This window comes from Symphalangus syndactylus, chromosome 8, assembly GCF_028878055.3.
Source record: "Symphalangus syndactylus isolate Jambi chromosome 8, NHGRI_mSymSyn1-v2.1_pri, whole genome shotgun sequence".
NCBI lineage: Eukaryota > Metazoa > Chordata > Mammalia > Primates > Hylobatidae > Symphalangus > Symphalangus syndactylus.
In genome coordinates this window covers 82,918,839-82,941,447 of record NC_072430.2, presented here as the reverse complement: position 1 = coordinate 82,941,447, position 22,609 = coordinate 82,918,839, and the positions used below count along the sequence as shown (strand labels likewise).

At 37.3% G+C, this 22,609-nt stretch overlaps 1 protein-coding gene and 1 pseudogene across 2 annotated transcripts in view; both read left to right on the top strand.

The window, feature by feature from the left end:
• CCDC141 (coiled-coil domain containing 141) overlaps positions 1–22,609 on the top strand; it is a 238,239-nt gene extending 215,630 nt beyond the window's left edge. The window contains exons 23-28 of one of the 2 annotated variants that reach the window (XM_055289881.2): positions 6,343–7,193; positions 9,647–9,819; positions 11,610–11,802; positions 13,261–13,469; positions 18,501–18,683; positions 22,529–22,609. In XM_055289881.2, coding sequence (XP_055145856.1) covers positions 6,343–7,193; positions 9,647–9,819; positions 11,610–11,692 — 1,107 coding nt within the window. In that variant the 3' untranslated portion in view covers positions 11,693–11,802; positions 13,261–13,469; positions 18,501–18,683; positions 22,529–22,609. Of the gene's footprint in view, positions 1–6,342; positions 7,194–9,646; positions 11,566–11,609; positions 11,803–13,260; positions 13,470–18,500; positions 18,684–22,528 lie in introns of those variants that run through there. The other variant, XM_055289880.2, reaches the window with a different exon arrangement.
• LOC129488962 (uncharacterized) lies at positions 12,607–12,664 on the top strand (annotated as a pseudogene).

The following is a 22,609-nucleotide window of genomic DNA, read 5'->3' as shown; positions in this document are numbered from 1 at the left end:
TGCTTTTATTTTCTTGTTAGAAGAAACAGATTCCTTTAAATTAAAAAACAAGCAAGATTTACCTTCATGGAAAAATCACTTTTATTCTAATATAAACTAAAAGGATAGAGCATCAGTCATTTCGGGTGTAAGTGAAGGTCTACAATTACAGCTGTCAAGAATTCTTATTAACATCATGTCATGTCCTGGTGCAATTGGTGTAGACAGCAAAATGAAAGGGTGGCAGTAATCTTCACTTTTAAGTAGCTCAATCACTTTTACCCTCTTATTGTCTGTATTATTTATATGTAGATCAGATGTAATGATTCTCCACAACCCCATGTGGGCAGATAGGAAGCACCAAGTGAAAAGCTTGTCCTGGTATTATTGCAGTCAATTCTGATACCCTTAAATGATGGTGGGCTTCCTGAGGAAATTATTTGAGTCAGAAAGAATAGTTCCACTGAACTACTACAAGAATATATTCAACACAGGGATTTTTTTTTCCTGGAGATAGCAAAGTACTTCTTACTTTTCAGACCCAAAAATGCAGCAGGTGGAATTAGGCAATTCACTAAATGCAACACATGTAGCACTGCTAACAGATTAGTGATGGTGTTTTATTCCCAACGTGAACACCGAAGCTGTGAAAACTCCTAAGGTTAAACGGAAGCACACAGTATTAACAGGCTCACCTAAAGTCATGGAACTATTCGGTAGAAGATGATGGCTTTTGATGCCAGCATTTAGAGTTACAGAATTTTAGTGCTAGAAGGGATTTAATCAAATATCATTTTACAGTTGAGGAAACTGAGGCCAAAAGAGATTGAATATATTGTCCTCCAAAAATTACAGAAAGTAATGTAAGAACTGGCAGTCACCCCAATTCTTCTGAATTTTAGCCATACACTTTTCCCACAAGACCAAAATGGGAGCTCCCAGGAACTGTTGCATATACATAAGCATTTTGTAAAGTTTGTAATGACAAACTTTTCCCCTCTTCATATTTATCTGTTTATAAGCAATAGCATGGAAATATTTTTGCACCAAAGAATTCAGTGGAGTGCTCTTATCAGACTGGGTGAGGAGGGTCCCTGCACCCCCCCTCTACCCTCAACACACACACACACACACACACAGACACACACTAACCATGATCACCTGGCAGGTACAGGAAGATGTTCCTGAAACACTTGCCTTGAAAAAAATTGGGAAGAGAATTAATGTTCTTCTTCACCACCTCTCTGTTCCCTTTTCTTTTACCTTGTCCACCTAAAGTGCCCCAAAATACCATATAACCATATTACCCCTTTTTGTCTAAAGCCGCCACTAAGGGCATTCTCTACAAATGCCTTTTACAGACCAAGTTCTATGCTTAATATCTTCCTTTGTGTTCTTCCTACTTACTTTCATTAAATCTTATTTGCCCTAAAGTAAGGCTATCTGTTATGGAGGTATTTTGAAAGATAAAATCTTGTGGTGTTCCTTCAAATTTACCACATATGTAGTTCCCTGCTCTATGGACTTTGAGGATTGGTTGTGCCCACTTAGTTGAATGGATGTAGGAATATCACGGTATTCTCCCTTCCAGACACTTTTTCTGCCTATAGGGCAATGATTTAAATTCAAGGGATTATGCCCATCAGCAGAAATGAAAGTTCAGAAGTCCTGACAGAGATAAGACTTGAAGCTATAGATTTAGTATTAATTAAAAGCTAATTGTTTACTAGATATGTAAGTGGGTAAGATGTTTGAGGGGCAAGGAATGTAGAGACAATTAGAGAACTTAAAGATAAGACTGCAGGCCATTCATATATTTAGAAGGTGGGAAAAGAAAAAGGAATCAACAAAAAGACAAAGATCAGCCTCTCAATTTGATATAAGAAAAGCAGATTGAGAGTTGAGCTATGTTTTGGTGAATTAGATCAGAGTTTCCCAGCTATTTTGCCAGAACTCATTAGACTGATGTAAATATGCCCTGTCTGTACTGAAAACCATAGATTTATTTAACCTTTTCTGGGTAAATAACACACACACATTTTTTTTTTGTAATAACAAACATGGTTTTATGGTGAAAAAATATTAACAAATAATTAGTATATGTGAATGTTTGGATAGCATTTTCATAGTTGAAAACTAGACAGTTCTAGAAAATATAGCTCAGTGAGTTTTAAAATAACTTTTCTGGCTGGGTGCTGTGGCTTATGCCTGTAATCCCAGCACTTTGGGAGGCCCAGGCGCATGGATCGCCTGAAGCCAGGAGTTCAAGACCAGCCTGGCCAACATGGTGAAACCCCGTCTCTACTAAAAATACAAAAACTAGCTGGGCATGGTGGCTGGTGCCTGTAATCCCAGTTATCTGGGAGGCTGAGGCAGGAGAATCATCTGAACTTGGGAGATGCAGGTTGCAGTGAGCCGAGATTGCGCCATTGCGCTCCAGTCTTGGCAACAAGAGTGAAACTCCATCTCAAAAATAAAAATAAAAATAAAATAAAATAATGTTTCCATAAAATTCCATAATGACTTAAAAACTGAAAATTGCATTTTTAATTTTTTTAATTTTTTTATATTATACATAATAGATGTACATAGTTTTGCGGTACCTGCGATAATTTAATGCATTCAATTTTGCATTTAAGAATAAAAGCAGAAGTGCCAAGAGCCAAGTGGATTTACTCAGAAAACCACTTGCATATATATTAAACTCACCTTATCTTGCTTCCTGAAATGATTATTTAATGAGTAATTCTAGGTTAGTGCCATAGGCATAATTTATTATGGTTTCAAGATGTCATTTGATAAACACACTTATGATGCTCTCCTAAGATAAGTGGAGAAATGTGTACTGAATGAGGGTTTGGACAAGTTATAATTGTACTCAAGAGTGTTAAGTAGTTCATCAACATCAACTTTGGAGACAATCTGTCTTGTGGAGATATCTAACTTTGTTCTAAACACTGCAGTGTTCAACATTTTCATCAATAGCATTAATGGACAGAGGAGGTAGGACATTTTAGTTGACTACAAATTCAGCATGGGTCAATGGTCCCATGTGATTTTTATTTAAAAAAATGAACTAATACAATCACCTTCATAAAAACGTATCATATAAGTCAAGAAGATGATGATTGCACTGATTACTTACCATCTGGAAAGTAAACAACTCTAGAAACAAACATGTTTAATGGGAAGTTAAATGGTTCCAGAAAAAGATTTGAGAAAACTCTGTCCCTCTTATTGATAGTAGAAATTTTTGGGTAGTGTTATTTTTTGAGGAAAGTACTTTTTCTATTTTAGGAATTGTTAGAAGTGAAAAAATGATAGCCTTGGATTCCTTTCATGTGTTTGGCACCAGCTGAAAGTAAGATACAGGAGTCAGGAACCAGTTAAAGCTGGATGGCTTGGACTTTTCTAGTGGGTTTCCCTAAACTTCATGCCCGATTTAAATAGATTAAATATGTACTTAGTCCACTTGGGTGCCCATCTAGACAACCACAGACTTCACCTCCCGGGGATTTTCGTGCCTTAGAGCCAACCTGAACCCATGCATTTCATGAAAGGCAAATCCAAAAGTGAGGGCCTCATAGAGACAGATCTGAGTATGCTTAGTTCCTTCTTCCAAACTCTCAATTAGGAAATAAATTCCTCCCCAGCAGGGATTGAGGAGTTGGGAGACGGGTCTGGACTTTTATTCAAGTTTCTCTCCTAAGCTTGTTGTAAATTTTCAGACAATTGTAAAACATTATTCTTCTGTGGAGAGTCATAGGTTACCTGAAGAAGTCATTAAGGAGTTGTCATTGTCTGCCCCTGGAAGGCCAACAAGTCAACAAATGTCCCTGCTCTTCTATGAAGGACCTTGTGGCCCAGTAGGAGTGGGACCTCCCAGAAATGACCAAGATGATGAGAGAGAGTTGAGGCGAAAGAAGACCTGAGAGTGTCTGGTACAGAGAAAGAGGCTTAGACAGGTTATAGGACCAATTATCCAAACAGGCAAAGAGCTATTAAAGTTGGAGAGCAGCTGGACTTTTTGTGTAGCTCCAGGAGGCCAATTCAGATCCATTGGTGGAAATTGCAGGAAGGTAGATCTTTGCTACATATAGGAAGATATTCTTAACATAAGTAAGGCACACATTCTCAAAGTACTCTTTCAGAAAAAGTGTTCAAATAGAGGCTGCCAAAATGTTGTAGTAGAGATTCTTAGACTGAATAGGTGGTTGATCAAAGTCCCTATAAGAAGGAAAATAAGCATTCTACTTTCATGAAGAGATGGAGAGAGAGAGAGACGGAGCTAAACTGTGGCACGACAGCCAAAAGAGGGAGGGGCAATTAGTAATTTAGTATTCTTTTTAATGAGAGGAGCTTCTAAGAACATCTGGGTTTTAGACTCAGAATTTAAACTTTTAGTAAATGGCTGAAGGAAACCACTTTTGCTAAGCTGGGTTAATGTTTCTCTGAGGAGAGATAATCTCTGTGGGATAGTAGAAGCAACATTGCTTCGACTCTTCAACCTGAAAACACATTTTTTTTTTTTTTTTTTTTTTGGAGACAAAGTTTCACTCTTGTTGCCCAGGCTGGGATACAATGGCACGATCTCGATCTCGGCTCACTGCAACCTCTGCCTGAGTTCAAGAGATTCTCCTGCTTCAGCCTCCCAAAGTAGCTAGGATTGCAGGCACCCATCACCACACCTAGCTAATTTTTTTTTTTTTTTTTTTTTGAGTCAGAGTCTCACTCTGTTGCCCAGGATTGAGTGCAGTGGTGCAATCTCGGCTCACTGCAACTTTTGCCTCCTGGATTCAAGAGATTCTCCTGCCTCAGCCTCCTGAGTAGCTGGGACTGCAGGTGCACACCACCATGCCGGGCTAATTTTTTGCATTTTTAGTAGAGACGGGGTTTCACCATGTTAGCCAGGATGGTCTCTATCTCCCGATCTCGTGATCTGCCTATCTTGGCCTCCCAAAGTGCTGGGATTACAGGTGTGAGCCACCGCGCCTGGCCTTATTTTCTTAAAAATCACTTACAAAATGTGTATCAAGAGCAAGACTATGGGCTAAAGTGAAAAACTCAAAGGCAAGGCAAGATGTGACTTTCCTATATGCATCAGTTACTACAGGACAAAAACCAGTACATACTAAGTAAGAAGGCACCCAAAATGCTGAGGAACGGCACAGAAAGGAGATATAAAACAAGCAGGTGGGGATAGATAAGATCGCTTTTCAGCTTCAATGTTCTTTTGAGTCTACACAGCAGGGACATTTGAACCTCTTCTTAAACCAGAGATGGATGTGGATTAGACTAGGACAGTGGAAGCAGAGAAAGAAGTACTGCTGCTCATCGCTCCCAGCAGGACTACACTCAGATTGGAGCAGAAACAAGTGGCAGGTGCTTTCCTATTGTATCTCGATGTGCTCTCTCGGGAAAGGCCATCATGTCTGATTGTTCCATTAATATCTACCTCCTCCACTAGGATATCACCTCCTCAACTGCAGAGACTGATCTACTTGTATTCACCAAATTATGCCTCTAATACTAGCATGGTTCCTAGTGTATAGCAGTAGGTGCTCAATAAATATTTTTTCAATGCAAGAATAAACTAAGGGACTTCAAGAAAATAAAACTAGTCATGAAGAATTGCTTTCTCTATATGAGGTACATAGAGGGGTCAAATGCATAGAGCAAGAGAATAGAATGGTGGTTGCCAGAGGCTGAGTCAGGGGGAAGACAGAAGATTAGGGGGTTAGTGTTCAGTGGATACAGAGTTTCAATTGGAAAGATAAAAAAGTTCTGGAGATGGATGGCAGTGATAGTTAAACTCAATGTGAATGCACTTAATGCCACTGAACCATACACTTAAACATGGTTGAAGTGGTACATTTTATGTATATTTCACTATAATTTATTTTTAAAAAAAATGGCTTTCTTGAGAGAAAGGACAGGTTATTCCGTGAGAGTCCAAGGAATCACCTAACAAGGGAGTCTCTGATGATCAGCATCTGTGTGTTTATACATGTGTGTGTAGACAAGCCAGACCTAAGCTGACTTTGCTGTTTGAGAAGACTCCCCAGATCATGGTTTGAAAGATGTTGATCCAGTCCAACCCCTTCACTACAGATGGAAACTAGGGCTTTCTCTCTTCTGTTCACAAGGTCTATCACATTTTACTCAGAACTTGAGGTCTTTATAATGATTCCTTAGTCATGAGAAGTGGGACTGTGCTCAGGATCGACAGACAAATGGTTTTCCATCTGTAATTCTTGCTCCAGCCCCCTAAGTTTTAACCCCCTGAAGTTGAGTTTTACTATAATTGAAACTGGAAAAAGAAAAATGAATGAATAAGGCTGATTTGGCTTTTCTTTCTTCAAGGGGCAGGCGCAGGTGGCAGATCTTTTAGGCATCAATGGAACAGGGGAAGAGCGGCTACCGCAAGATCTGAAGTTGTCCACTGACAAGGAGGGTGGCGTCCAGGGCCTGCTCCTGCCTGAAGACATGCTCTCAGGGGAAGAATATGAGTGTGTCTCACCTGATGACATCTCCTTGCCTCCTCTCCCAGGAAGCCCTGAGTCCCCCCTTGCACCATCTGACATGGAGGTGGAAGAGCCTGTCAGCTCCTCCCTCAGCCTTCACATAAGCAGCTATGGGGTGCAGGCTGGGACCAGCAGCCCAGGGGATGCCCAGGAATCTGTTCTTCCACCACCTGTTGCATTTGCGGATGCATGCAATGATAAGAGAGAAACATTTTCAAGTCATTTTGAGAGGCCTTACCTCCAACTCAAAGCTGAGCCCCCACTAACCTCCGGAGGATTCGTGGAAAAGAGTACTGCCTTACACAGAATCAGTGCTGAACATCCAGAGAGCATGATGAGTGAAGTGCATGAGAGAGCTTTACAGCAGCACCCTCAGGCTAAGGGCGGTTTGCTAGAAACACAGGAGAAAATGCATGCTGATAATAACTTCACTAAAACCCAAGATAGGCTGCATGCTTCCCCTGATGCATTTTCCGGCCTCAGGTTTCAATCAGGCACCAGCAGGGGCTATCAGAGGCAAATGGTTCCTCGAGAAGAGATTAAAAGCATGTCAGCAAAGAGCAGCATGGTCAGCCTAGCTGACCAGGCACCTAATTTCTCCAGGCTCCTGTCTAATGTAACTGTCATGGAAGGTTCTCCAGTGACTTTGGAAGTTGAAGTAACAGGATTTCCAGAGCCTACACTGACATGGTGGGTAGCCTATAATGACAAGCCATAAATGGAAACAAATTCAGTCACAGAGAAAAATCATTCTGTGAGCACTAACTGAAAGGTTTAGGGCTAGCTGATTAATATTCTATGACACTGCAACTCTGCATGATTCAATCTCACATCAGACCCCTCTCATTTTAGCAACAGCATAGTTAATACCTTTAAGAAAAATAAAAGATAACCATATAAAGTACTAATAATTTAACAAATTTCCAAAGCACTGTAGGTTGGTTGTGCTTGTTTTTTTCTGTGTTTAACATTCCACATTTCTAAAGATTGTGGGTTGAAATTATTTTCTGTTGTCTGTTTCCATATAAGCATGGCATCTGCTTGCTTTAACTACCTTAATGCAATTGAAAATATAAGAATTTGTTTCTGTTTCCCTTTTCTCTCATTTACCTCTTTCATCTTTTTCCTCTTTCCAACAGAGTCACACATGTCATCTTTGTAACATTTTGTTTTACTAGGATTTCTTTTTACAAATTTTTTCAATGTGAGAGGTGGAATAAAAATATTTCTGTCACAGTTGCTCTAGGTGACAGGCAATAAACTCATTTTTGAAAGGTAGTATAATAACTGAGCTGTAAACGATATGATTTCACTCTGGAGACATCATTATTTTTTCGCCTATTTGTTTCAGTAAAAGCAAACTGTAGAATGCTGGTTTTGTATCACCTACTATTGGTAACAAAAGCAGTTCTTTCTCAATATGTGGGTTACTTTCAAACATTTAGAAAATTCTCATCCTTAAGTAAATTTAATTGAGGACAAAGTTACAAATCTGTGAGAGCCAGTTTATACTTATAAACTAAGATAAAGTAAAATAGCATTTATTGATCACAATGTTTCAGTAGATATTAAATGATCAGTTTCAATTATTGTGTGTGCCCATTGATGGTACTTGAAATATGAACCAGTTATCTAAGGAACTTATGAGAAAACTTTGGTTTCTCAAATTATTTAAAAAAACTGCACTTGTGCTATATTAGTGCAGTCACTTTTGCTTTTTGTTTTATTGTCTTTATTGCATGTTTTTTACAAATCAAGAGTGTCATATTTATGAATTTTAAAGATATTTAATTCATTATTAAATCTCAGTTCACTCCAAAGAAAAAAGTTGTCAGATGTGTTTCTTGTTTTTGTCCACATAGTAAATATTAATAATTTGGTTAGTATGTGTGTGGTTAAAGAACCACTGCTACATACGTGTTGTTGAAGAATATTGCAATGTTGTAAACAAATGTTTTGCCTTCAGATTTACAACTGTGCTCAATTAATAACTGACAAGCTTTCAGTATATCATACATTCTTAGGACACCCAAGAAAAGGCAAAGTTATCACTTAGGCAATGGGAACAGAAAACAATTCAGATTTGTCATCACCCCTGAGTGATAGATTGTGGGTATAAATAAATAAACAAGAATCTCAGATATACAAAATAAACAAATTATTTGCTTTATAAAACCATGCAGTTAAGCACTCATGTTCATAGGAAACTTTTAGAAATATGTTATTAATAGTCATAACCCAGTTGCATAAATACCTTTTATAATTAGTCATTTTCTTCTCATGAAATTGCTTCAAAAAAATTAAATGAAGTGATCTCATCAGGAGGTGATGTTAAGTACAGTCCTCTAAAACAGCACATCTGTATTGTCCTGTGGATACTGTGGTATGAATATGATGGGGTAGATGAGTCTCACTCCCATACAATTTATAAGGAGTCACAGCTGCTGTTCTAGAGTGGCAAGAAGAACAAAGCTGGACAACATGAGGGTGCCATTTCACACCCTAGGTAATTGTTACTATGAGCAAATGGTGGCCTAGTGTGACCAGATGGTCTGTTTTGTTTTTGTTTTTAGGTATAGCTGGATATCTGAATTTTCATATGCAATATTACAATTTTTAAAGGATTTCAAAAAAGTCAGTTTTCCAAAAACATTGTCTGAGCCAGTCAAAGCAATTCTCTCGCCACCAGTTGCCAACTTCTGCTTGAAAGATAAACAGCCCATAATACCAGCTACTCAGGAGGCTGAGGCAGGCAGATTGCTTGAAACCAGGAGTTCAAGACCAGCCTGGGTAACACGGCGAGACACTGTCTCTTAAAAAAAATAAAAAATAAAAAGTAAAAAACTTAGCCTGCACATGGTGGTAAGCGCCTGTAGTCCCAGCTACTTGAGAGCCTGAGGTGGGAGGATTGCTTGATCCCAGGATTTTGAGGCTGCAATGATTTCTGATTCTGCTACTGCACTCTAGCCTACTAAAGAAAAAATGATAAAGAGCCCCACTGAAATTTGTTGTGGCTACAAGGTTCGTACTAATCCTAAGAGAATATTGCAGTGCTAATGGGCCTATTTGCAACCATTATTAGAACTTGGAAATAATGTGAATAAACAGCAATCCTGACTTTAAAAACTGCCTCTCTGCTTCAGGTACAAGAAGGGCCAGAAACTGTCTGCAGATGGGCACTTACAGGTTTTGCACAAGGAGACAAGGCATTCGGTGTTCATTCCAAAGGTATGCAAGGCAGATGCAGGCCTCTATGTGGCTTGGGCCCAAAACTCTAGCGGCGCTCTCTCTTCCAATGTCATCCTCCACGTGACAGGTAACTGCAGGCCGCCAATCACAAGAATAAACTGGATAACCCTGTGTGTCGTCTATGTTAGTGTGTCCCTAATGTACTGGCTACTCACACAATGACTGTGGTGTTGGCACCAATGGACATCATTCTCATGTGCCTAAAGAACAATGCCGCTGTTTATCTTCCTGCACCTCCTGCAAAGCATCTCCCACCAAGTGTATCTCCAGTCTCATCACCATACTTGTTTGGCTAATACCACTGCTAGGTGAAATAATCAAATTTTCTTGAGTGTTTAATATATTTGAGAAGCTTGGTAAATTATCTCTAGTGGATAAGAACGTGTTTTTGTACTCTAGAAAGAGATATTTTCAACATAATATGCAGCAAAATTATTCTATGCCTATTCCCTCCTAATTTAAGGGTGTGCAGATGAAGGCTGACATCGGCATACAGATGTGCTAAATTTCAAATACAGTTGTTCGATAATTTATTTTTAATTGTATTTTAAAACATCCCTTTGTAGGGAATACCAGTAGAACTATTGAATTGATGTTGTATTTTTGCATTACCTGTCCTTTAATTTTGCTTTCCATGTCTTGATCTTGTTACTGAAATGCATTCTGTGTAATTTCAACATAGACTACATTCCTGAGTCTGATGATGTCACTGTAAATAATCATTCCTCATGTTGCTCTCACGGGTTTGACATTGGAGGATAGACGTGCCATCAACTTTAAATAGAGTTTCCATCTTTTGTCAGCTCTGCATGTCATACAGCAAGATGGAACACAGGTTGCAAGAAAGAACCAACATTATTCCTGACATTCTATTAATGTGTTTTGAGCAGCAATGTGTAACCAGGTGTTTCTGCTTCTAATCTTGATTCTGCTGATGACCATTTTTATACTCTATGGCAAAGCATCTCATTGCCTCAGTTTCCGGTCTGGAAAATTAGTTCATCATCTACCTCTTGGGCAATTGAGAGTTTTCATTTTGTGTCTTTTTAAACATCTGGAAAATGGAAAACACTCTATGAGGGCTAAGGATAATGATGTTGTTTAATGTAATTTGTCATCAGACCAGCCTCCTGCTCACTATTTCTTTTTTTTAGATGCTGTTTCTTAGAATTAAATTAAAGGAGTGCTGTTAATATGTAATTTTCAACTAGTTCCATGGGGGAAAGTGATGTTTTATGAATTAGAGCTTAAATTCCTATCTAATTTCTTAAGACTGCTTTCTTTTCAAAGACTTGAAATTAAACTCAGGAGGATACATTTTGTTTGTTCTAGGGGGAAACGTGTAATAGAATGGTATGAGATGAATTATATCCTTTTATAATAATTATTACTATAATATTGAAGTATTCTATGCCTTTCTGAAACACTTTATTCAGAAAAGATCATTTTTTGGCTTCCTTTTAAAAATAAGCATGAAGTAGGGAAGCATTTGTTTTTTAGATTTTAAATGTAGTCTTATTATGCTGAGGAAAATCTTTAGTTGAAAGAATAATTCATTACAGATTTTTGATGAAGGGAAGAAATTAATTATGTTGCTGGAAGATTGTCTACAAATAATCAAAATATTTAAATGTAATGTATTCAAGTTGTTATTACAAAGTTACTGAATGTTATCTGAAGATGTGAAATGTGTAGTCAAGTAAAAAGTTGGCATATACTTTCTTGTGCTGCGTATCCAATTTAATTAAAAAACTAAATCTCAGTTTCCTTCTAAATTTTGATAGAACCACATTAAAAGCTTGTATACACAGCATCCTAGGGAATTTCTCTTAACTATCTTTTTTTTTTTTGAGAAAGAGTCTTGCTCTCTTGCCCAGTGCAGTGGCTCACTGCAACCTCCACCTCCGAGTTCAAGCAATTCTCCTGCTTCAGCCTCCTGAGTAGCTAGGATTACAGGCATGCCTACCTAATGTTTATGTTTTTAGTAGAAACCAGGTTTCACCATGTTGGCCAGGCTGGGCCTCAGCCTCCCAAAGTGCCAGGATTACAGGTATGAGCCACCATACCCGGCCTCTTGTATCCTTTTTGTCCAATTTCAAATAATGTGTGAATCTTGCCTAACTGCTATTGCCCATGTTGAAGCTAAAGAGTAAAAACCTATTCATGTCCAAAGAAGGCAGGTGAGATCCAGTAACAAATTGTCTCTCTTCCCACTTTCTCTTTCTTATTAATTTGGCAGGATCTCCCTTCCCATTTTGTCAACATGGTTGAATTTGTGTGTTGGGGTTGTTAGGGCATGGGAATTCCTGGTTTGCTTTCTCTATTGCATGCTTGTTCATGTTAACTCTTTGGGGAGCAGAGTGAGATACATATGCATCCATGGTTATGATGGAAAAAAGCATGGAAAATCCATTTTGAGAGAGAGAGAGAGAGAAAGGTGGGGGTGGGGAGCACAAAGATCAGAAAAGAGTACTATGCTGATATTCAAGATATAGTACAGATAGCTTTCTGTGTACCTATCCATCTACCTATTCATCTGGGCTATTGATTGACTCCCACAGCAGTAAAGAATAATTATTCAGTTATTCTTCTGGTTATGTTTTAATTTCAAAAACTTAAGTGTGATTTTCCTTTCTGCTTGGATTTCTGTCTTGAGCAAATAATTCTTCTTATGAAAGTATCAATTGCAGTTACTGGTTAAAAGTGTAAGACCTAGGAAATTTAAGTGTTGTTTCTATTTTAAGGTATATACATAATTTATAGCCATTTACTTCTAGAGAAAATCCTGAATGGTTAGTAATATCAAAACATTTTCAACAAGAAAACTAAAATGAGAAGAAAGCCTAAAAATTATATGTGTTACAGCTCTTTTAGAATTTGTCTAGCAGGTTTTCTGGTGAAAATTAACCTCAAGATTTTCACCAGAAAACTTTTTAAAACTTCTAAACTCTTAAACAAATTATAAATACTTGATACTTCGAAGAACTGCAAAACAAAATGTTTTTAAGGTTTCACAAGGCAAAATCATTGAGTTTTCCAGCTTTGATTTTCCAATAAAAGGATGTATAAATATTTGGTGGTAGTTTTTCACACTCAATTCCAAGAGAACTTTACAGTAGGAATCTGTACATTTGAATCTCTGAATATTCTATGATATTTAAAATATTTGAACAAGATGCAGAAAATTTTTTAGCTATATTAATCAATAATGGTAACCTCTATCACTCATAATCAAGACACGTACTTAAAATAGATGACTACAAGACCCTTCTAACTGCTTTGCTCAAATTTATATTTCCTTAAGTAGTTCATAGGCCCTTTACAACCTGGCCTCCCCTCTCCGCCCTCTGTTTGATCTCCTCCTATTACCCCCAAACCCTAGCAAAGTAACATTTAACTTCAGGGTTTTAACATATCATGCTCTTCTCTCCAGCCCTTTCTTCCTATAACTCTCTTACTATCTTCACCACCCTGTCTTCATGTGACTTAACTCTTGCTTATGTTCCAGTTCTGCTGAGACACGACTTCCCCTGGAAGCCTCCTGACCCATCAAGTCCAGAGTAGATGGTCCGAATCGCAGGTTTGAGCATCTGTCTCCTCTGGCTAGGCTGTAAGAATCTTATCAGCAGGATCCACGACAGCCCTGTTGTCATTGTATTGCCAGTACCTAAGACAGTCACACTCAGTAAGCTCTTTTGAATTGAATTGTTGCCAAAGGTAAACAAAGATAAACCTAGCTTGTTTTTCTCCCCTTTTTAGAGAGAGGAGAGGGGAAATGTAAAAAGACAAAGATGATTCTCCCTTCTTATAGACAGGAGTCAATCCAAATCAGGCCCTAACAATGAAGCACGCATGAAAATCTCTCACCTCATCTGCAAAACTTGTGTGAGAACCCTCCAGACCCTCTGGGCTAGACCCTGATTGAAAATTTGAATTTAAAAAACAGATGCTGGCTCCACGGACTAAAATAAGAGTAGGGAGGAAAGAGGAAAGGTCCAGGATTGTTGTTCCTGGATCAGTATTGTTCCAACATTTTAAAGTGTTCCAACATTTTAAAACATATGTACTTAGGCATAAATCATCATCGGGTATGAGGAACTGGATGCCTCCACTCTCTATGACTAAATCAAAACTGTCAAAACCAGAATTTATGTACTTCTTTAGAACACTACGTAAATGATCAATATTTAATTGTAGCTGGGGCTCAGTAATCTGAGCTGTGAACAGATCTTATTTGAAACCAGAATTTCATACAAACTTGTAAATATAAAGTAAGCCAAATCCAAGAACTTAAGAGTATTTGAATTCCAAATGAAGAAAGGAAAGAATATCTTATTTTGTTCTGCTTTATGTTTGTCTTTATTCATGACCATTTCTTACTAAAAATTACCATCTGAAGCTTTTGACACTCCTGTTGTATGCACAGCATTTTAAGTGCAGCCATGAAATAAGTTAGTTGAAACAAAATAAAATATCTCCTTCCAGTATGCTCTGATATTGTGTCAATGTAAATGCCAAAGCATGACAGACTGTTTTCCATTTATAATAAGCGGAATCTTGAGTTGCATTGGAAAGCTAAAAGATTTGCACTGACTTAAATGTAAGTGTCCTTTTTAAAGCAAAAACAATTCATTTTCTCTGTGCTCATCACAGGAGATGAGATTTGAATGTTATCAGTTGTGCATAAATTCAACCTCAAAAACAGGAAGCACACAGCTGTGATTTGGGCCTTTTTCCATGAATCTCCACAGCACTATTCCTTTTGATGGTGAGAGTTTGTATAACATCACGAACCGTCTGAGCATCAGTGCAGGTTGGAGGCATGACACTCCTCAGGGTGAACAAGGCTTTGTGTTGAGAGTTGGAGCGTTTGGCCGGCTCACTCTTCCTTCCGTTCAACAGCAGTTTCATTTGTGTAACCCAGGACATGGCAAATCGGATTCATTGGATCCTCCTTTTTGTACCGTAAAATTAACTTCCTATCTTCCTTAAAGAGCAAGAGTGTAGAAATAATTGTATAGACAAGAATGTGTGTGTATTCCCAATTAGCACAATAAAAACTGGGTGAAATCAAAATATATTTTAACCATAAGAGTAGATGAAAAAAAATAGATCAAATCCAATTTTTCTTTAAACCAGAACAATAATAGTTACATAACATGAAGTTTTCTATCTGTATTCTCATGGCTCCTTGCCATGGCTCTTTTTCCATTTAGAATGCACCTAAACATCAATACTTGTAAAATGGCAGCTCCAGAACTAGGTAATAAAATGAAATCATCTTTTTCCTTTGTCCCATTCAACAACAGTTCTTTTTACCAGAACTTCATTGATCCAAGCATCTACTAAATGGTATTTTTATCTTATGTATGCATTTTTTAAAAATGCAATAAAATCTTTTGAGTATAAAAAAAAATCAGTGAAATATAAAGGGACATACTTTATCCATGGCAAATTGTCTCCAACACATATTGTGCTAATGATGGCAGACAGCCACCTCTCTTTGTAATAAGTATTATGCACACCCCCACACAAACAAGCTGTTGGAAAACAGAGTCAGCTGGAAATGCAGACAAGGTAGGAAACGACTTACTTGGCAGGGTCAGAAAGGTGAATATGCCCATTTGCTCCAGAGCCGCTCCTCTAGAAGCTGCTGCTGTGCCAACCCTGCAGGGCCAGCCTTTGATTCAAGTGAATGCAGCTCCAGAAGGTGCCTTTTAAAATGCATTTTTATTCGTTTCTATTACTCTTACAAGAGTAATGGTATTTCTTATCACATTCTGGTCTGGGTTAGTAGATTAAATAAGAATGCTTCCCCACCCAAAGAACATAATTTCTGGTGAGAAAATAGGGTCTATGGAAAGCTGAAAGATTTGTGTGCTATGTTCCACTTAGGAGTGGTGACTGGGGATATGTAAAACTGGAATGGATAAACTGGCTACACAACACGGTGAGGACGCTGAGTGTCAGCTTTGGCTTTCAGCTTCCGGGTCTGTGTGAATTTCCTATGGATTCTGGAAACGTTTCTAGGGAACTCCCCGAGAAGAAGTTAGAGGCCACAATAAATGTTTCTACATGACAATTTTTGTTACCCAGTAAGAGGACCCTACTGGGTTCAGTAGTGTCAAGGTGGACCCTAAATCCATGTCCTGGTGTCTTTAAAAGGAGGCCATGGCAGACACAGAGACACAGAGGAGACACACAGGGAGGAGGCAGTACATGACACATGACAACAGAGGCAGAGATTGGAGTAATGCAGCTGCTATAAGCCACGGTGCACCAGAGATTGCAATCGCTGGAAGCTAAAAGAAGTGAGGAAAGATTCTTCCCTAAAGCCCTTGGAGAGAGAATGGTTGTTTTGGCTTAGACTTTGGACTTTTGGATTTCTAGCCTTCTGAACCATGAAAGAATAAATTTCTGTTGTTTTAAGCCACCCTGTTTGTGGTGCTTTGTTATGGCAGCCCTAGGAAGCTAATACAATGACCATGTTTTAGAAGAACCAATACAAGTCTCTGGTAATAAAATTCCCAGAGACCAGTACTAGACACCAGCCAGCCTTTCAAACCAGCACTCCTGAGGTGTGCTGGAATACCTCAGCTTCCTTACTGATTTGAAGGGATCACCCTAGTACATTTCAGTCGATCAGTAACTTTTCATCTTCTATGTGAACATCACCCCCTAAGTGCACTATGGTGCAAAGAGTTCTAGAGGAAGCTGGAATTATTCACAACAGGGGTCGAGGTAGGGGGAAAGAAAGTTGTGTTTAGACATATAACCAAAGTAAGAATATATACAATATAAGGAAGGAGAATAGAGAAGTTAAAAAAATTGGATTACTAACTGTCAAAAATTAGGAAATACATGACCTAAACAGCACTATCAATCTACTTCATCTAATTGACACATAGAATATTCCATCCAACAACAGCAAAATACACATTCTTCTCATGCTCACATGGAACATTTTCCAAGATAGACCACATTCTTGGCCATACATCATACATTAAAAATTTAAAGGAATAATAATTATACAAAAGCAGGTTTTCAGACCACAATGGAACGAAACAAGAAATTAATAACAAAGCTCAAAAATCCAGAAATATTTGTAGATTGAACAGCACACTTCTAAAGAACATGTAGATCAAAAAAAATCTCAATAAGGATTTTTAGATATTTTGAAAAATATGAAATTACAAATGTAACTTATCAAAATCTGTGGGATGTAGAAAAATAGTGTGTAGAGGAAAATTTATAGCATTAAATGCATATATTAGAAAGAAAAAAATCTAAAATCATCCTAAGTTGTCACCTTAGGAAACTAGAGAAAGAAAAGTGATTTAAGCCTATAGCAAGCAGAATAAAAGAAAACTTAAAAATGAGAATGTAAATCAATGACATTGAAAACAGGAAAATACTAGAGAAAATCAATGAGATCAAAAGCTTGCTCTCTGAGTAGATCAATAAAATTGATATACCTCTAGCCAGGATAACCAAGAAAAGAGAGAAGACACAAATTACTAATATTAGAAATGAAAGAAACTCTAAGCTCACAAATTTGATAACTTGAATGAAATAGATCAATTCCTTGAAAGACAAGTTACCAAAACTCACACAAGCAGAAATAGAAAACCTGAAAAGCCCTTTATCTGTTAGAGATATTGAACCAATAATTAACAACTTTCCAAAAAAGAAAACACAAGGCCCAGATGATTTCATTGATAAATTTACCAAACATTTAAAGGGGAAAAAATAGCCATTCTCCACAATCTCTTCCAGAAAATAGAAGCAGAGAGAACTCTTTTTAAACTTATTCTCTTGGGTCAGAATTACGCTAATACTAAATCCAGGTAAAAGTATTACAAGAAATGAAAACTAAAAACCAATATCTCTCATGAATATGATTACAAAAATCCTCAACACAACACTAATAAGTTTAATCTAACAATGGATAAAAAGAATCCCACACAAGACGTGGGATTTGTTGTAGGTATATATGGCTCTTTCAAAATTCAAAAATCAATCAGTGAATCCACCACATCCACAGGCAAAAGAAGAAAAATAATATAATTATATCAATTGATGCAGAAATAACATTTGACAAAAATCTAATGTGTGTTCATGATAATTTTTAAAAACTGTCAGAAAACTAGTAACAGAGGAAACTTCCTCAACTTGATAAAGAACATCTATAAAAACCTGTAACTAACATCATACTTAAGGACATCCTCTCTTACCACTCTTATTCAATGTTGACTGGAAACACTAGTGAATATGACAAGAAAACATAAAAGTTACTAAGATTTTAAAAGAAATAAAACTAATTTGATTTACAGATATCATGACTTTCTACCTAGAAAATCCCAAAGAATCTACAAAAAAACTCTTGGAACTAATCAGAGTATAGCAAAATCACCAAAGCAGAAGATCTGCAACAACTGCACTCAAGAAAAAGTTAGGAGCTGTCAGTGCAGTGATCAGGCATCTCCAGAGACCATGGCAAAGGCAGGCTGTAAGAAATTGCCCCTTTTCCGTACGTTGGTTGCAGACATTATGGAAACCTGAAATCTAGTTGTGACATGTCACACTTGCTTTTTCTTGCACCTTCCTCTGATATTTTGGTGGGGGGTGCGGGACAGATTTGAGAGAGGTAAATTATTTGAAGAAGATGATGCTCAACAGAGTGAGGGAATACTTGATGTGGAACATAAATCAAATTTGATCATTAACTGCCATTGTCATTATCAACAGATCAAGAGAGAAAAAATAGAAAGAAGTTATAATTACAGGACTGCTGAGCTGGGCTTTCTCCAATAATAACATGATCAAAATAAAATAAAAGAAGACCTTTTGGCTTCTGACTTCACATCCTGGAGTGAATGATTTACCAGTTGGTCATCTGCTGTGCTGCAAGAATGAATGTAGCTACCGTGGGTAAGTACTTTTCTATCAGCAAGGATGGGCCCTGGCTGCTAGTATTATTTCTAAGATTTCTTCTTAGAAACCTAAGCTAAAATATGCCAACCACTGTATTATACCTTAAAAAGTAGTATTTCATAAAGTCATATTTTAGTTTGTTAATTAATTAAATGATAGAATACAAATGGCTATTTTGGCACTTTTAGTTAACTGGAAACTTTTCAATGAAACTAATTGTTTTGTATTGTCTAAATGTTAAATATAATTATTTTCTTCATTTCCATTAAACATTTTCTTGAGGGTAATTTTTGGTCTTATATGTCAATATTCTAAATTATTATGGCATTGTACTTTATTACTTAAAAGAAAACTAACTGATGTACCACAAAAGCCAAGTATTAAACTTGTATTTTATCAAAGGCCTTGTAAATATAGTAGTATAAACAATAGAGCACTGTAAAGACCCCATCCAGGACTTATAAAGGGATATACAAAGTACCTATTATAGGTTTTGTTCAAACCTATGTCAATACATCGTATAATTGCACAAATGCTGATTTACTTTGAGAACCCAAAATGGATTATGAACACCATGAAAGATGGCCCAGGTTTAACAGGATGTTCCTAGACAAGTCAGGAGCGCAGTCTAAGATACAGGGGCTGGTCCTCAGTTGCAGCTGACTTTTTTATTTTTTGACGAAGTCTCACCCTTGTCGCCCAGGATGGAGTGCAGTGGCGTGATCTTGGCTCACTGCAACCTCTGCCTCCCGAGTTCAAGCGATTCTCCTGCCTCAGCCTCCTTTGTAGCTGGCATTACAGGTGCACACCACCACGCCAGCTAATTTTTGTACTTTTAATAGAGATGGTGTTTCTCCATGTTGGCCAGGCTGGTCCCAAACTCTTGACCTCAGGTGATCCGCCTGCCTCAGCCTCCCAAAATGCTGGCATGAGCCACTGTGCCTGGCCACAGCTGACTTTTTCATGGCAGATGAGTCTCATTCCTCTGTGCTCTGACTCTAATCCATTGTAGGCAAAAATTAAATCAGTTAGAGGAATGATACCATCTCGTAGAGAATCTCAGAATTAGAAAAGCCTATACCATTTCTTTAAATATAAGAAATTGTTGGTTAGCTTAATCAAAATTATATAGCAGAGTGTTTTACATGCCATAAGGATCATTGTGAATGAATAAAAACTATTTCAAGAGATTTGAATTTTTGCTATACGTGTGTGTGCGTGTGTGTGTGTGTGTTTCTCTGTATGAATTCTTACTTGTATGAATTCAGTAATACATAAAATGCCCAGGTGATATATGATGTGATCAGGTTAGAAAAACACCTCATGCTAATGGCACCAGTGCCGTTAGCAACTTACGGCCTAGATTTGATGAAGAAATAAGCTTCTCTCATTTTAACAGTGGTATCATACGTAGAGTTATTTATATGCATTCTCTGGATAAAAGGCTCAGCACAACTCCAGTTTTAAAATAGATAATTAAAAATCTGTATATTTCAAACAAGATTTCCAGATAGCTGTCGGAAGGGGGGAAAACATCGTTAAGATATGTGTACACATATAGCAACCTCAAATATAAATTCATTTAAATTCTTCATTGATAGCAAACCAAAAAGAATTATTTCTAAATAGAACTTAGAAGTTACTTTAATTTTAATGTAATAACAACATCATAACATCATAAATCTTAGTTGAGAAGCAGCTGTTGGTTTTTTCAATCCATTAGTTATGGTATTTCAAGCTTCCATAAAAGTACTGAATCTAGATCTTTAAAGATGAATTTTTCTAGCTCATATCTTAAGGTTACTAAAGCATACATGATTACTGCAGGAACAAATGTTTTGTGCGTTTATTTCTTTTTTATTGCTAATGGTTTATATGCTAATAATAAAATGTATATTATGTCTACTAAATACCTGGAAACAACAGAATTTGCTTGCCTGTTTCTTAGCTTTAGTGGGAATTCCTTAAAGTATAATTTGACATTAAGTTCCTCTAAAGGTAATAAATTTAATCTGATTATCTCATTCAAACTTTTGCAGATAGGGGATGCTTATTCTTATATAAATATTGACTCAAAATGCTCTTAATAAATGCAGTTTCTCCAACTCAAGAGAAAAAATAATCATGGTGGTTAATATTTAACCACCATTAATATACACTGATTAAACATCCCATTGAAGAATAGTGGTTCGTTTTATGGAAGGATAGTAATCAAAGCAAGTTAAGGCAGTTTTCTACAGTCGACTGTACTGGCTTCTCATTGTGCTATATTCCTTTTCATGTGTGGACACATGGAGAAATATTTCCTTTTCCACCGATCTGAAACTTTGCAGGTTGGCTCAAACAGACTCCATATACAGTGCAAAGATTACATGGTTATTTTAATAACATTAACAGACATATTTGAAATCAGAGTATAATTGATATTTAAATTATATGACATTGGCTGTGCATGTTACTGAAAATAAATTACAACCAATCTTCACTTTTGTTTTAAATTTCTAATGATGGATATGCCTTTATATGTCTAATATACATATTTGCATTTAGAGATAACATAGATGAGATAAACGGCCCTCCATTGATGTTGCCCTGAGAAACCTAGGGCCATCTGAATCCTTTTTAATTGGGTAAATGTAGGCTTTTTGTTGAGGTTATCATGTACCTTTATGCAAGTAAATTGAAATCCTAAATATTGCTCATTAAAATAGTGGAACACTAATTTTATAAAATGTCATGCTTTTGAGCCCATTCTCAATCTTGTATTCATAGAGAAGGGAGCACTTGTTTTAAAGAATTGGAGTATTCTGTATTACTCCTCTTAAAATGTTACTATTTGGAGGAGCTAAAGACCAAAATTATTTTTTTTTCAGGAAGGATTTTTTTTTATTATACTTTAAGTTCTAGGGTACATGTGCACAACGTGCAGGTTTGTTACATGTGTATACATGTGCCATGTTGGTGTGCTGCACCCATTAACTCGTCATTTGCATTAGGTATATCTCCTAATGCTATCCCTCCCTGCTCCCCCCACCCCACAACAGGCCCCAGTGTGTGATGTTCCCCTTCCTGTGTCCACGTGTTCTCATTGTTCAATTCCCACCTATGAGTAAGAACATGTGGTGTTTGGTTTTTTGTCCTTGCAATAGTTTGCTGAGAATGATGGTTTCTAGCTTCATCCATGTCCCTACAAAGGACATGAACTCATCCTTTTTTATGACTGCTTATATTCCATGGTGTATATGTGCCACATTTTCTTAATCCAGTCTATCATTGATGGACATTTGGGTTGGTTCCAAGTCTTTGCTATTGTGAATAGTGCCACAATAAACATACGTGTGCATGTATCTTTATAGCAGCATGATTTATAATCCTTTGGGTATATACCCAGTAATGGGATGGCTGGGTCAAATGGTATTTCTAGTTTTAGATCCTTGAGGAATCGCCACACTGTCTTCCACAATGATTGAACTAGTTTGCAGTCCCACCAACAGTGCAAAAGTGTTCCTATTTCTCTACATCCTCTCCAGCACCTGTTGTTTCCTAACTTTTTAATGATTGCCATTTTAACTGGCATGAGATGGTATCTCATTGTGGTTTTGATTTGCATTTCTCTGATGGCCAGTGATGAGCATTTTTTCATGTGTAAAAACCTAAATTCTGATCCTAGCTTTGCTACAGAAGAACTCTGCGGATTTAAGCAACTAAAATCTTTGACCCTCATGTTCCTTGCCTGTGAATTATGGTGCAAAATAGACCATTTCTAAATGTGCGTCTAGCTCTCACTGATCTCTAAGGGGTATTAAACACACAGTGTGTTCTTGATTTTCTCATTGGAACAGGCAGGTGATATTGCCAAGCACTTCGTGTTTGGGGCCAAATGATCAAGAGAACAATCAAGGTTTAGAACAAAATTTAAAGGA